This window comes from Phacochoerus africanus, chromosome 6 (assembly GCF_016906955.1).
Source record: "Phacochoerus africanus isolate WHEZ1 chromosome 6, ROS_Pafr_v1, whole genome shotgun sequence".
Lineage (NCBI taxonomy): Eukaryota > Metazoa > Chordata > Mammalia > Artiodactyla > Suidae > Phacochoerus > Phacochoerus africanus.
In genome coordinates, this window is record NC_062549.1 from 81,212,729 (window position 1) to 81,227,844 (window position 15,116).

Genomic DNA, 15,116 nt, shown 5'->3' on the forward strand with positions numbered 1-15,116 from the left:
AACATTTCACTGTTTTGCTATAGCCTTTTGTGTCTCATGGAAGGTAGATGTTTTAGAGGTTGTCTGTCACATGCAGGTCTTAAAAGTTGGTGTGTCTGATATAGGGTTCAAATCCCGAGCCCCTCGAGTAGAAGCTCAGATTTGTGAGTTTTTGTCCAATCGTGGGTCACTACATTGGAGGTGGGATTTATGGCAAGATTGTGTCTCAGCCTCTCTTACTTGCTTCGTCATGAGTTTTATTGTTTGCTCAGTGTGTAGGCATTGCTCAGCTAGTTTAGGGATTTTCTTTTTTTCAGAGGAAATTGTTTTTTAGGTGGCTGTAGACTCAGGGTGTCTCTGGGAGGGGGTGAGTTCAGGAACCTCCTATGTCACAGTCTTGAACACGAACCTGCAATAAGTCCTTTTAACAGCAAAAATTTTTCAAAAAAAAAATACATGTTTAGTAAAAAAAAGTTTAAGGGCTAAATTTTTGCTTGTCTAGAAAATTGGTGATAAACATGTAACACAATGTTAGCATTAGTTATACATTTTAGGAATTATAAAGGTGTCATCAACCACATGAAGTCTGGAAACATCAGTATGTACTTTAGAAATTAGTAATTAAGAACACTCTGCCTGAAGGTTACAATTCTCATGTGTAGGTAAAGAAGGATATATCTTATATTAGTCTGTAAAGCATGATTTCATGTTGAGATTTAAAAATAAAACTTTTTCTAGATCAGTGTGGCCCATTTTTGGTTCCAGTTTTCTTGTGAATGTTAAAAAACAATAGAGAGGTAAAGTGGACCTGTTATTGAAAAGGATCCATTAATAGAAGGAATTTGCAAACAGTTAAAAGATAACAGTTTAATATCAGTGTTGTAAGATGCTGCAAATAATAAATCAGTAATTCCAATAATGAACTAAATTTTTTCTCACTTAATTCATGGATTCCAATTAAAGCATTTGGAAGTCCATTCTCTTGACTGTTAAATATCTGACATCATTATAAATGCCATGTTAAATTCAGTTTGGAAGTTTAGTATTTAAGGTAAAATTATTCATTTTATGCAGATAATACATATATAAATTTTGATGAGGCGCAAAAGCAATTTTCCTACTAAATCAACTATCAGCAGCAGATACATACTTGTGACAGGTTGTATGTAGACATAATTCATAATTGTACCTAAACGAGCTGGAGTATTTTACTAACCAGAATAGAATTTGAAAAGACCAATTAAAAAATATTATATATAAACCTAGAGTAACGGAATTACACATCGTTTTGAGCCTTTGAAGAACTACTTTATTAAACAGCTAAGTGCCTTACAATGGTTTTGAATGTGTTTGTAAGTGAATCCTGTAAATTTTGTTCAATCTAAGAAATAAAGAATCAAGGTGTTCAACAAATGGCGTATATGGAATATAAGTGTATGAAGTTCTGAAGGTAAAAGTATTCTCTTTAACTCAGTATATAGTAATTTTTGAAAGTATATTACACACAGTATATGTTATATAAACTTAGTTTGTAATATATGTATTTTATATAGTCAGTGGCAGTGCCCAAAGGGAACGGGGAAGCAGTTTACTCATCCCATAATTTGCCTCAGCCCTCATGCTGATATAAACAGTTAATAGTTGTGTCAGACTTAGGTAAATTGCTATTCAGATGGCAATTTCAACCCTATCAGATTGCTGCTCTTAAGCCTCTTCTTTAAAGGAATTCTAGAGCTGACACTCTATGGTTATTTATTATTTACATAGAGATAGAAAGATGGATGTGGATGTACTAAAATGGTAACAGTTGGTTTCTTCTGGGGTTTTCAGTTTATTTTTTCTCTTTGCTAATTTCTGTATTTTTTTTTCCTACAAAAAACAAATTTCTTTACTGGTAAAGAAGTAATTAACTTCTTCAAAACATACATAGACACACAAAAAAAGCAAATGGTAACAAAAACAGAATAGTGATGGTCTTTGAACTATTTGATTTCTTTGGAGAAAGGCAGGGTATCAGACCAGAGGATAGCAAGCTTTTCTTTCAGTTGTTAATATGTAGAAGACCCACTTTGAAAGTGCTGATGTGAAGGTACTCTTATGATCTGCACTTATATTTTATCTTTATGATTCTCTTCAATTGGATAGTTACCCGCTTCTGTACAAGAAGTTCAGTACTGAGGGTGCACTCCACCACATCAGGAAGCAAATAATTAGTTCTCTTTATAATTAAGATAGTTTCTTTAATGCTATATTATGTTTGTTTTTTAGCTCTTCTTACTTACTTTCTTGATTCCTGTGGTTTCTCTAGCTTTTGACTACTATCCTGAACTTGTCTGCATTTATCTTCACCTCCTGGAAGCTGTGCCATTCTCTTTAATATGAGTGTTTATATCTAATTTTCTATTTTCCTGCTTTGAATTGGCCTCCCTGATTTCTGCTTCTATTCTTTATAAGCTTTATTTTCTATATCTTACTGTCAGTTTAGTTGCTGACCTCCCTAGACTCTAGCTTCATTATATTTGATTTCCTACTCTATCTCTATACTTTGCTTTTAATCATCATCCTAATACAGATTGCAGAGCCTTACTCTTTTGTAATAAAGAATTCTGGTGAAAAAAATATTTTAAAATAACACTGAAAAAAAGGCAGTTTATTCCTAACTGAAGGAAGGCTTTGAGTTTCTGATTATTGGAATTTAAGGTATTATCATATTTCTTTTCCTTCCTGTTAGGCTATAAGACTCAGTTAACAAGCTACCTAGCTGTTAAGTATAGTGAGAAATTTTGCTTGTTTCCATTGCTTAATCTCTTTAAAAACTTTTATTTTTTGTCTTTTTAGGGCCACACCTGTGGTATATGGCAGTTCCCAGGCTAGGGGTCCAATTGGAGCTGTAGCTGCCAGCCTGTGCCACAGCAACATGGGATGTGAGCCACATCTGCCATCTACCCTGTAGATCACGGCAATGCAGCATCCTTAACCCACTGAGCAAGGCCTGGGATCGAACCCAAGTCCTCATGGATCCTAGTCAGGTTTGTTACCACTGAGCCACAATGGGAACTCCCTTAATCTCTTTTAATACAGCTCATTTTATCAGCTTCTAAAATGACAAATAACAAGTACTGCTTATTCATCATTGTGACAACATTGATGGACCTAGTAGGTGTTATGCTTAGTGAAATAAGTCAAGCAGACAAAGGCAAATACTGTATGTTTTCACTTATATGTAAAGTATAAAAATAAAACAAATGAACAATTATAAGAACACAGAAACAGGGAGGTTGTGATTGTGGCTCACTGGTAACAAACCCGACTAGTATCCATGAGGATGCGGTTTCAATCCCTGGCCTCGCTCAGTGGATTAAGGATCCGCCATTGCTGTGAGCTGTGGTGTAGGTTGCAGATGTGGCTGGGATCTGGTGTTGCTGTGGCTGTGGCATAGGCTTGTGGCTATAGCTCTGAATGGACTCTTAGCCTGGGAACTTCCATGTGCTGCAGGTGTGGTCCTAAAAAAAAAAAAAAAACAAAAAAAAACAAAAAAACAAAAAAACCGCAGACTCAGAGATACATATAGCAGACTGTTGATCACCACAGGGGAGGATGTATAGGGGAAGACCAAAGTAGTTCAGGGGGATCTCTTCCGTTGAAACTACCAATGATACTAAATTTAAGATATGTGACTATAGAATATAACCTGTAAATGGTTTTTGTTACACAATTTGTGTGTGATTTGAAGAATGATTTGGGTACTAATTTAGTTCATACAATTATGTAAGATCATACATAATCAATATTATATTGCAGTTTAGATCATTTCTTCATATCATTTTGGGATATAGTTAATGGGCTAATCATTGGGCAGGTTGATTTTTTTTTTAAATATAATTTTTTGGAGCATCTGCCTTTGGTTTTGAATTGCTGATTTTTGGTTGAGATTATTCTCTCTAAAACTGTCCTAATTGTTTTATTCACTTGCTGTTATGAATGATTTTTTTCTCATTGAGAGCTAACTATTCATAAAAGTACTTTCTGCAATAACATAGTTAATGGGCTAATCATTGGGCAGGTTGATTTTTTTTTTTAAATATAAATTTTTGGAGCATCTGCCTTTGGTTTTGAATTGCTGATTTTTGGTTGAGATTATTCTCTCTAAAACTGTCTTAATTGTTTTATTCACTTGCTGTTATGAATGATTTTTTTCTCATTGAGAGCTAACTATTCATAAAAATACTTTCTGCAATAACAAGAATTATAGTGTAGTAGAAGAGTTTACAGAGTTGGAGAAAAAAAGTGATTTCTTGGCCCAAGTCAAGAGTAAATCCAATTTAAATGTATATGTTAATACAGCCCACGTATTTGTACAACTAGAAACTAGATATTAATCATGGATTTTTTTCATAAGCTTTTAATATAGCTATGTCTGTTTTTCTTTTATATTAATAGGAAGGTTAAAGGAGGAAATATTGATGTACATCCATCAGAAAAAGCACTCATTGTTCATTATGAAGTGGAAGCTACCATTCTTGGAGAAATGGGGGATCCCATGTTGGGAGAACGAAAGGAATGTCAAAAAATGTAAGTTTCCTTCATTTGTGCACATTTGAAAGTAGTGAACCTTATACAAACTTTTTGAAAATCTGATATTACTTAAATTTTCATAAATGATAAATGATTGTGGCATTCTTCTAGACGTACATTATCTTAGTTAAGTAGGGACCATATTAAACTATAAATACAGAGTGTATTCCAGAGAATATCATGTTTATGTGAGCATAATTGGAACCTAATGAAAAATGCCTATTCTTATTTATCCCATTTAGTAAATACATAAAACAGCATAGAAACCACTATAACTTATGAAATCATTTATAAAAGATACATTTATGTGGGACTTTTTAGCTTAATTTAGGAATATTGTTTTTTCTTCCCTGGAATTGCATAAAATGAAAGTGATGTGACTTCGAAAATTTGCAAATGGGGCATATATATTGAATTCATCCCTTAAAAATCTTGTTCTGAAAGATATTAGTAATAGGACAAGCATTTTCTGACTCAGTTGAGCTCAGAGCTAATATTCTATACACTTTCCTTCCTGCTATTATATTACTTTCAGGAGTGCCTTGGGAACTGGCCTTTTTCATTAGTCTGCAGTTGTTCCAGTGATGATCTTGCCCTCCTTCCATAGTTTTGTGGAAATAAAGAGGCTCTGAGATCACCTAATATTCTTCCCAGCCTTCTTCCCTCAATAAAAAAATTTTGATTTGGGAACTAGGTGAAAAGTTAAGCCTCTGTTTGTTCTCAAAACATAAAAAATTAAAAAAATAAATGAGTCCTTGCATAATCCACTAGATTGAAGAGATGTATACATACATACACATACACTTAACACTGTAGAGTTTAACTCACATGCTCCCAATTTTTTGTGTTCTCTTACACTTTCTTCTGCTTATGTGTTTGTGATTGTGGCTTAAATTTTGTACATTTTTAAGAATATGGGAAAATATCTTGAAATTTTATTAATTTTACTTCTAAAGAAAAGATAGCAGATTAAGGGGTCTTTGCCTTTAGAATCTCATACATCCACATTTCTAAGAGAAAATTAGTTCTTAAGAATGTAGTCAGTAGCCTTATTCAAATGGAATTAAGTGAGCATGTTATTATTTGAGAATCTGCAGAGTTTCTAGACAAGGGATATATTCACTAGAGAGTTAGCCACCTGGAAAGAGTTACTTCTGACTGGCTAGAGTAAGTGGATTTAAACATCAGTGAGGGAGGGTACCCATTGTGGCACACTGGCATTGGAGGTGTCTCTGCAGCGGCAAGACGCAGGTTCAGTCCCTGGCCTGGCACAGTGGGTTAAAGATTTTATGTTGCTGTGTGGAGTAGGTCACATCTGCGGCTCAAATCTGATCCCTGGCCCCCGAACTCCATATGTTGTGGGCTGGACAATCATTCATTTATTCAATCAATCATTCAATCAATTAAAATTAACATCAGTAAAGGGAAAACCTGAGTAACCCAACCTTGTGATATTCAACCCTTACTGCTCAGTATTTGGAGAGGAATCATACTGTAGGACCAAGAGAAGAATATGGTTTGTTGATAGCTGAAGAGGATTTATCAATGGCAGCAGCTGAGGGGCAAGAGTTTTGAGGGGGGTCACTCATATAAGTTGAGATAGAGGTAAATGAAATTGTCTTTAAATTGGGGTGGTTAGTGCTATGGTTCAGGTCTAGGAAACATGTATTTCATTCTCCCTTATTGGCTAAAGGGATGTATAGCCCACCTTCAACAGAATCCCAGTTTTCTGATGTTTTCAGTATAAGAAACTGATGGCTATGGTCCAAAAATAATATGGGCATTTTTTGTGTGTGTGAGTTTCTGGTGTTCTTAATAGGTGTGGGCTGCCCAAAAAAGATTCTAAATTTTGATGATAGAAATAATCAGTAAACATACAGCTGATATTTTCTAAAAATTCTAGTCCTACCTATTTTTTCTTTGTCTCTTAATAAGGGGAGGATTTAGGAAAGAGATATACACATTGAAAGAAGAGAATCTATTACTTGGATGGAAAGAAGATAATGAATCAGATTGCTAATATATATTGGTAGAAAATAAATCTTAAAAAATGTTAGGGAGTTCCCGTCGTGGCACAGTGGTTAATGAATCCAGTTGGGAACTGTGAAGTTGAGGTTTCGATCCCTGGCCTTGCTCAGTGGGTTAAGGATCCTGTGTTGCTGTGAGCTGTGGTGTGGGTCACAGATGCGGCTCGGATCCCATGTGGCCGTGGCTGTGGCATAGCCCCGCGGCTACAGCTCTGATTAGACCCCTAGCCTGGGAACCTCCATATGCCGCAGGAAGTAGCCCTAGGAAAAGGCAAAAAGACAAAAAAAAAATGCTAGAAAGTATGTGCTTTATTAGATCAAGATTCTACTACAACGGGTAAAATCCAAAACACAAACACTAAATGCTGGTGAGGATTCAGGAATTAATTCATTACGGAATATAAAATGGTACAGCCACTTTGGAAGGTATTTTAGCAGTTTCTTACAAAGCTAAACATAGGCTTACCGTATGATCCAACAATTGTGCTCCCAGATATTAACCCAAATGATCTGAAAACCTATGTCCACCCATAAGCCTGCACATGAATGTTTATAACAGCTTTATTTATAACTTTCAACGATTGGAAACAACCAAGATACCTTCAGTAGGCAAATGGGTAAACAAACTGTTGCAGCCCTGTAGTCAAGTATTATTCAGCACTAAGAAGAAATCAACCACCAAGCTATGAAAAGACATGGAGGAATCTAAATGCATATTGCTAAATGAAAGAAACCAGATTGGAAAATATTTATACTGTTATTCCAACTGTATAACATTCTAGAAAAGGCCAAAGTAAAGTAAAAAGAGATGAGAAATTGTCAGGATTTCAGGGAGTGGGGGAGAGAATAGGTGGTGTACAAGCCATTGGTAGGGCAGTAAAACTCTTTTGTATGATATTTTAGTGGCATATACATGAAATCGTGCATTTGTCTGAGCTCAAGCTCCTAGAACTATACAGTACAAAGAGTTCATCCTAGTGTAAACTGTAGACTTTAGTAGACAATTGTGATTCATCAGTTATAACAGAGTTACCACACTGTTGCAAGATGGTAATAGAAACAACTCTATGGGGGGGGGGGGGTAGTGGAGAAATAAATACTCTGTACTTTCTGCACAATTTTTCTGTAAACCTAAAACTGCTCTTAAAAAAACTAGTACATTTATTAAATATATATGCTTATAGAGTTTCTGTTGATCCTCTTCTCAATCAGATTTATGGAAACTCAAGATTTCCCAGTTTGTTTTTAAAATTAAACATGGAGAGGCTTTTGAGAGTTTTTCTCTGGACTCTATCCTGCTTTCTGATGTGCAGCTAAAATTTTTAAAATATTCAACAGCTTAAAAGACTTAAAAGTTAGGAACTTAAACACCACGTAGATTAAAGATGAATTAAAATAAAGGGGAAGAGTATTGCTGTGGTTCTTGTTACAAACATTAGAAGCCACTTGAGCAAATTCAAGCATAAAAGGAATTTATTAAAGGCTATGAGGTAGGTAGCTTATAGAATCCCAAGAGGACCAGATTTGAGGATGATTATATAGCTGGGAATAATATCCAAATCATTTTACTGGACTTATTTCAGGAGAGATCATCTGTATCTGAATAATGATTTTATAGATGCTGAGTACAGGACATTTTTCTGAGGTCTCTGTCCCTATTGCTTCTAATTCCTTGAGTCCAAAAATTGGCCACTGTCACTAAGAAGTAGTTCAGTATAGTGGCTACTTTCTTATGTTATTCTTTTTGAATCTAAGCCTTGTGTGAATGCATTTGCTTGCAAAAGGCTTTTGCCATCAGTTTGAGTCTTCACCCTGCACCTAATTATGTGTCCCTATAGCTTTCCTTGATGCCATGAATCCATATAAATTGGTAATTGTTTCCACACTTTGAACAACCATTTCTTATTGACCTTCCAATGAATTTCCTGGAATAAATTAAAAAGGAGGGAGAACCTGTTTGTTTCTTTGTTTTAATGTACTAGCAAGTGTAACTATATTCATTTGTTCCTCAGAATTCCTCATATAAGTGTTAAAATGCATCCTGCTTTGTTTTTTCTTCTGCCTTCCATATTATTTCCATCAGAACAACTGAGTCCTAAAATATTATTACTGTGTCCTGTCCCTAACTGAAAAAAAAAAATGATTTATGAGTATAGTCAAGAAAATGATTATTTTGGCAGTATGAATTTTCATGTCTAATAATAACCAAAAACTTTATATATATGACATCAGAAAGACTGTTTTAAAAAAGCTCAATAGGAGTTCCCGTCCTGGCGCAGTGGTTAATGAATCCGACTAGGAACCATGAGGTTACGGGTTCGGTCCCTGCCCTTGCTCAGTGGGTTAACCATCCGGCGTTGCCATGAGCTGTGGTGTAGGTTGCAGACGCAGCTCGGATCCCGCGTTGCTGTGGCTCTGGCGTAGGCCGGTGGCTACAGCTCTGATTCGACCCCTGGCCTGGGAACCTCCATGTGCCGCGGGAGCGGCCCAAGAAATAGCAAAAAAAGACAAAAAAAAAAAGCTCAATAAATATGCTGTCCTGCCTAGAAGAGTCAGATACAGATTTTTACCTTCCTTTTGTTATCTTGTTATCCAGCTCAAAAAAATCATTGCTTTTCTAAGCCTAATTATATCTAATACTTTATTATTTTTTACTTAAAGAGTCTATGTGGGATACATTTAAATGTTTTATAAGTTATTTATTTAAAAGAAGTATTGTTTATCATTTACTTTAACAATACCTGAGTTGGGAAATTCTGATATGCCTGCAGCATTCGTCTTAAGAGTCTCAATGCCAACACAGATATAACTTCCCTGGCACGAAAGGTGGTTGAAGAATGTAAACTCATTCATCCCTCAAAGCTAAATGAGGTAGAACAGCTGTTATACTATCTCCAGAACCGCCGTGATTCATTGCCAGGAAAAGGTAAGTAGAAGAAGTCCTAACTTTTTACTGCAGAACCAGAGTTGTTTGACTATAGTTTGTACTTTTGCCATGTCTAAGTAATGAATGAAAGAATAAACAAACACTGGTTTCCCATGTGCCAGGCTTTATGGTAGATGCTTCCAAAAATGGTCTATTTCATACTGTGTGTGTACATTTACTGAAAAAAAAAAAAGAGTTCCCGTCGTGGCGCAGTGGTTAATGAATCCGACTAGGAACCATGAGGTTGCGGGTTCAATCCCTGCTCTTGCTCAGTGGGTTAATGATCCGGCGTTGCCATGAGCTGTGGTGTAGGTTGCAGACACGGCTCGGATCCTGCGTTGCTGTGGCTCTGGCGTAGGCTGGCGGCCACAGCTCCAATTCAACCCCTAGCCTGGGAACCTCCATATGCCGCGGGAGCAGCCCAAGAAATAGCAAAAAAAAAAAAAAATGAAATAAGGAGTGAAAATAATATATCATATTGATTCTAGTATAAAAGAGGAGAGAATTGGGGGCAGAAAACCTGTTTTCTCTACCCCAACAACTTCATTTATATTTTCTAAATTTTTTGTAGGCATTTAATTGATAATTTGAATGGATTACTTAAGTATTCAAATGTTAAAAATTCATGTATATATCTGTTTAATGAATCTTTCTTAGGAAAACATTACCTTTTCATTCCCAAAAGTCACTTTTGTTACCATTCTTCTGTCTTTAATTACTTCATAAAAGAACTAAGCCATTAAAATATCAGAGCTAAGCAATTGACTACTTATAGAGACATTCTCAAATCATCTAAACCCAAAACAAAAGTACAGACATTTAAATGCAAAGTCATCTCAGGTTATTCAATGGTTAGTTATTCCATTTCATAGTATTTATTAAGTTTACATATCTTTCTTTTATCATTAGTGAGTTCTAAAATATGGTATCCTTGAAATAACTTATAAATACTAAAGTTTTGATTAAGTTAAAAAAAATGAGATTTATATGGATTTTTTCAAATTAATCAGCCTTCTCTCTCCATCTACAGGAAGTAAATGCCTTGTGCCTAATATATATACTTTTTATTAATTAGCCCTGAAACAGTATCTGACACATATTAAATAATCAGTATATATCCGTTGAACGAATTGAACAGCTGTAAATTTATTTAAAAGCAAATCATTTTGAACTAGATTGTTTCCATCTACATAGCTGGTACTCAGTGTATACCTGTTAAGTTTTTTCTTTCTGAATGATTGAATTTTTATTATCTTTCATTTCTAATTTCCATCATGCATACTTTCTTTTACTGCCACATCCACAGCACGTGGAAGTTCCTGGGCTAAGGATCGAACCAGCAATGCCACAGAGACAAGCTGGTTCGTTAACCCACTGCACCAAGGCGGGAATTCCATATACCTGTTAGTTATTAATAATAAATACTATAAGGAAATATTATCAAAAATGTTTAGCTATTTTATGATAGAGTAGTCCTATTATGATGTTACTGAGTGATGAGGGACAATATCTTCAATAAGTTAAATAAGTTCAAAGTGAGTAAATTCTGTACTCTTTTATGAGGTGTATGTACTTACTGTAGGTTGTACAATGTAGTTGATCTTTTGTAATGCTAAATTAATATCATCTCAAAGGCATTTGTAATAAAATATCTTTAAACTAATGAAAACTCTTTAACTGACTTTTTAGAATAAATCAGTCTTCTCACTTCCTTCTCCAGAAATTAGAGGAATATGAGGAAATTTCCATGTCATCATGTGGATAAATTAATTCAAATAAATGTTTCTCTATATAAATATTAATATTTGGAGACATAGGAAATGCTGTACTATGGTATATATACAATTTTTTAAAATTATATTCTTTTTTCTTTTTTTCTCAATAATCACTATTTCAAAGTCAGAACCCTTGACCTCAAAGTGGTTGAAATAAAACAATAATAGTTATTTGATTATATGATTCTTTACCTTAAGTATTTTTTTTCTGTGCTTAATTAAAACCACTGTCACAGTAAATTATATGTTTGAGGCAAAATCTAGCTGTTCAAAAAACATAACTTTATCTTGAATGATTACCATCCTCTGAAAATAGCCAGGGCCAATTCCTACTATATGTAAAAATATTTGCTACCTATAGAATAAAAAATGTTATACTACTTGAACTTACTTTAATGTACATTCATCATGTAGGTTTTTAACCCAGATCAGATTAGTGAAATATTTTTGATAATTTTTTTTGGAAAATGAAATTCTGCCATTAATCAAATAATCTAGTAAAACAAATAACTCAGAGTTGTGTTCAGCATCTTTTAATACCTCTTTAATTCATTTGGGAATGCGAAAGGATTAAATTAACACAGACAGTAAATAGTTTCCTTTTAATTTATGATTCTAATTTTGTTTAAAAAATTAACAACTTTATTTTAGCTTTTAACTCTACAAGTTATTTCTTTTCTATTTCCTTTGTTATTTTTATTTTAGGTTTTATATTTCTCAACCTAGTTTTTCTTTGCCTAATTGATTTTTCTGTTCTCACCTTAAATGTGAATTAGGGAAAGAAAGAAAACTTGGGGGGTGGGGAGATGCACTGAGGGTTTGGGGTGGAAATGCTGTAAAATTTGTTTGTGATGATTGTTGTACACCTATAAATGTAATAAAATCCATTAGGTAATTAAAAATAAATAAAATAAAAGAGGCAAAAAAAGATTATTTTGCTTTTTATTGGCAAGTCTGGCTATACACATACCTAAAATGTTAACCGAAGAAGTTTAAATTGTTCCCTAACATAACTTGGAGATTATTTGTAAATTTTATTCATTATTCATTCATTTTATTCATACCCAGAAATTCTACAAGCCTAGTTCTTCTCATTAAAAAAAAAAAACCTTTTTACAGAAAAAAAAGAAAAATCAAGCAAACCTAAAGATCCACCTCCTTTTGAAGGAATGGAGGTAAGACTGTATTTTTATGTAATAGAGAACTGATTGTAAGAGATTGCTTTTTACCATCAGTACATACAATGACATTAAACAAATCTGGAATGGAATTAAGAAATGATTAACATACCTGAAAAAGGTAGAAAATTAGTATTTAATAAAGGTAGAAATTATTGTTTTCTAGACATAATTTATTTTGAAAATAAGTTGTGAAATGTTTTAAATATTCTTATTGCAATATATTTTAAAATACCATTTAATTTATTATGGTAGATACCATTTTGTATTACATTTAAGATACTTTATATTGATAGGCCAGTTTTAAAGTTTGTATACATTCCATTTTATCATATGCTTTATAACTACTTTTGTATTAGAATAGCATGCAAAGGTCTAATTCCCCCTCTACAAAAAGATGGCTACCATGAGCCCTTTGAAAACTTGTTAGCAAGGGCACTATATTGATCACAAAATATCATTCCTTTGACATAGGCTCTGTTGAGTGTAGTTCCTCCCTCTTCCTTTGTTTCAGATTGATGAAGTTGCTAACATTAATGACATGGATGAGTATATTGAGTTATTATATGAAGATATTCCTGACAAAGTTCGAGGTTCTGCTTTGATCCTACAGCTTGCTCGAAATCCTGATAACTTGGAAGAGCTACTACTGAATGGTGACTTTCTATAAATATTTCAAGTAGAAAAATTATTGCGAAATAGGATTTTTTTTAATTCACTATAATAGAGGAGTAAGCTAAAATTATTTACATCGAACTTAGAAATGGGCTTATTTTTCAGCTCTTTTTTACTTACCTTTTTACTTAAATGTATTAATATGAAGGCATGACATTTAAATATTCTCTAGAGAATTCACAATTTAAGTTAAAGAAGAAAAATAAAGTGCTAATGCAACTGAATCTTCTATTCTGGAAGACTTTTTATTCTTTTAATTAAGATACAATGTTAGACTTGACATTTACATATGTTTGTATATATATGTATATATATATGCTTGTATTAGAGTTCTAATATTAGTTTTCTTTTATTAGCACAGCAAAAAATAGTAATCCTTTAAATTTCATTTATATTGAATTTGATGTCAAGTATTTACTTTCTTTTCATTAGAAGTGCTAGGTAATAAAGAAAAAGGAGATATAGTGCTTTTAAAACCTTTTTTCCCCAGTAATTCAGTGTAGAATTATTAGAGCTTTTTGATTACATTTTTGCCAAAAATAAAATATGAAAGCAGTATTATCTGATTTCCATCACATGAAAAAGAATGTCTTTTTATCTATTGTCAGGCTCCTTTTATGGAGGATGCACATTACGCATCAATACTTTGTAGCTTGGAAAATATATCCAGAGATCTTTCCAGAGAGTCCTAGGATATTACCAGTATTCTAGTTAGGAAGTTTGTACATTTTAAGTATTTTTAAATTATGTAATTCATATATTAATATACTCTTTTAAAATAGAGTATTGCAGAGAAACCCCCTTTGATCTTTAGGCTATAATTTGTTATGAGTTTGGACCACATTCTTCCAGTTCTTTTCCATACTTTTACACATATATGTATAGGATTTTTTCCTGTATTAAAATACTGACTATTACCTTTATGAATTTTTGTTAAGTATATCTTACTTCTTGGTAATTTTTTCTTCATGTAGTAACGTTTCAAGTTTACATGCATATAAATAAATAGAAGGCAATTAGTTTTAAACTGCTTTTGATTATTATATTTTATGAAGTTAAACATATTCTTTCGCCATTCCTCATTAGGTTATTTACAAGTTTTTTAGTAGGGCACTTCAGTGAACATATTTGTTCATATCTTCTTTACAATAGCAAGGGGTTCTTTAGTGTTTGTACACAGAAACAGAGTTCATACAGAAAGACAAGTCAAAATGTCTTAGAGATATGGTTGAATTGTCCTCCAAAATGGTTGTGCCACTATATTTCCATATCAGTGGAATATGAAGGCTATAAAACTTAAACAGTTTTCCATTCTGTTGTTGGTAATAAACAATATCTCTTTAAGTTACATTTGCTTGATTTTTAATGAATTTGATCTTTTTCTCATGTCACTAAACTTTTGGAATTCCTATCCTGTGAAGTTTGTATTCAAATATATATGTGAATACATGTATATTTATATGTAAATGTATATCCTTTTTCTTTTATATAGTTATATATTATATGTGTAGTCATGCTTTGGTATCTGTGGGGGATTGGTTCCAGGACCTGCCAAGGATACCAAAATCTGCAGATGCTCAAGTCTCATAGTGAGTTCTCCATATCCTTAGGTCTACATCTGAGGATGCAAACAATCACAGATCATGTTCAGTTGACCCTTGAGCAACATGTATTTGAGCTGCCCAATCCAGGCATTTTAAACTCATGTTTACATATAAGTGAACCTGTGCAGTTTAAACCTGTGTTGCTTAAGGGTCAACTATATATCCTTTTTCATTTATATACTTAGAAACAGTTTCAGTCTATTATCCTTTTTTTTTTTTTTGAAAGATATATCTTTTTCCATTCTCTTATTTTCAACCTATTTGTGTCTTTGAATCTGAAGTGTTTCTGTTCTGAAAAGCATATAGTTGGGTCATATTTTTTAATACCTTCAATAAATATTTTTATTGGAATGTTTATTCTGTTTATCATTAACATA

At 33.3% G+C, this 15,116-nt stretch overlaps 1 protein-coding gene across 2 annotated transcripts in view; it reads left to right on the forward strand.

Moving 5' to 3' along the window:
* KIFAP3 (kinesin associated protein 3) overlaps window positions 1-15,116 on the forward strand; it is a 171,789-nt gene that overhangs the window by 21,042 nt on the left and 135,631 nt on the right. For both annotated transcript variants that reach the window (XM_047783966.1, XM_047783965.1), the window contains exons 2-5: window positions 4,420-4,551; window positions 9,353-9,507; window positions 12,402-12,457; window positions 12,975-13,116. In XM_047783966.1, coding sequence (XP_047639922.1) covers window positions 4,420-4,551; window positions 9,353-9,507; window positions 12,402-12,457; window positions 12,975-13,116 — 485 coding nt within the window. The remainder of the gene's footprint in view (window positions 1-4,419; window positions 4,552-9,352; window positions 9,508-12,401; window positions 12,458-12,974; window positions 13,117-15,116) is intronic.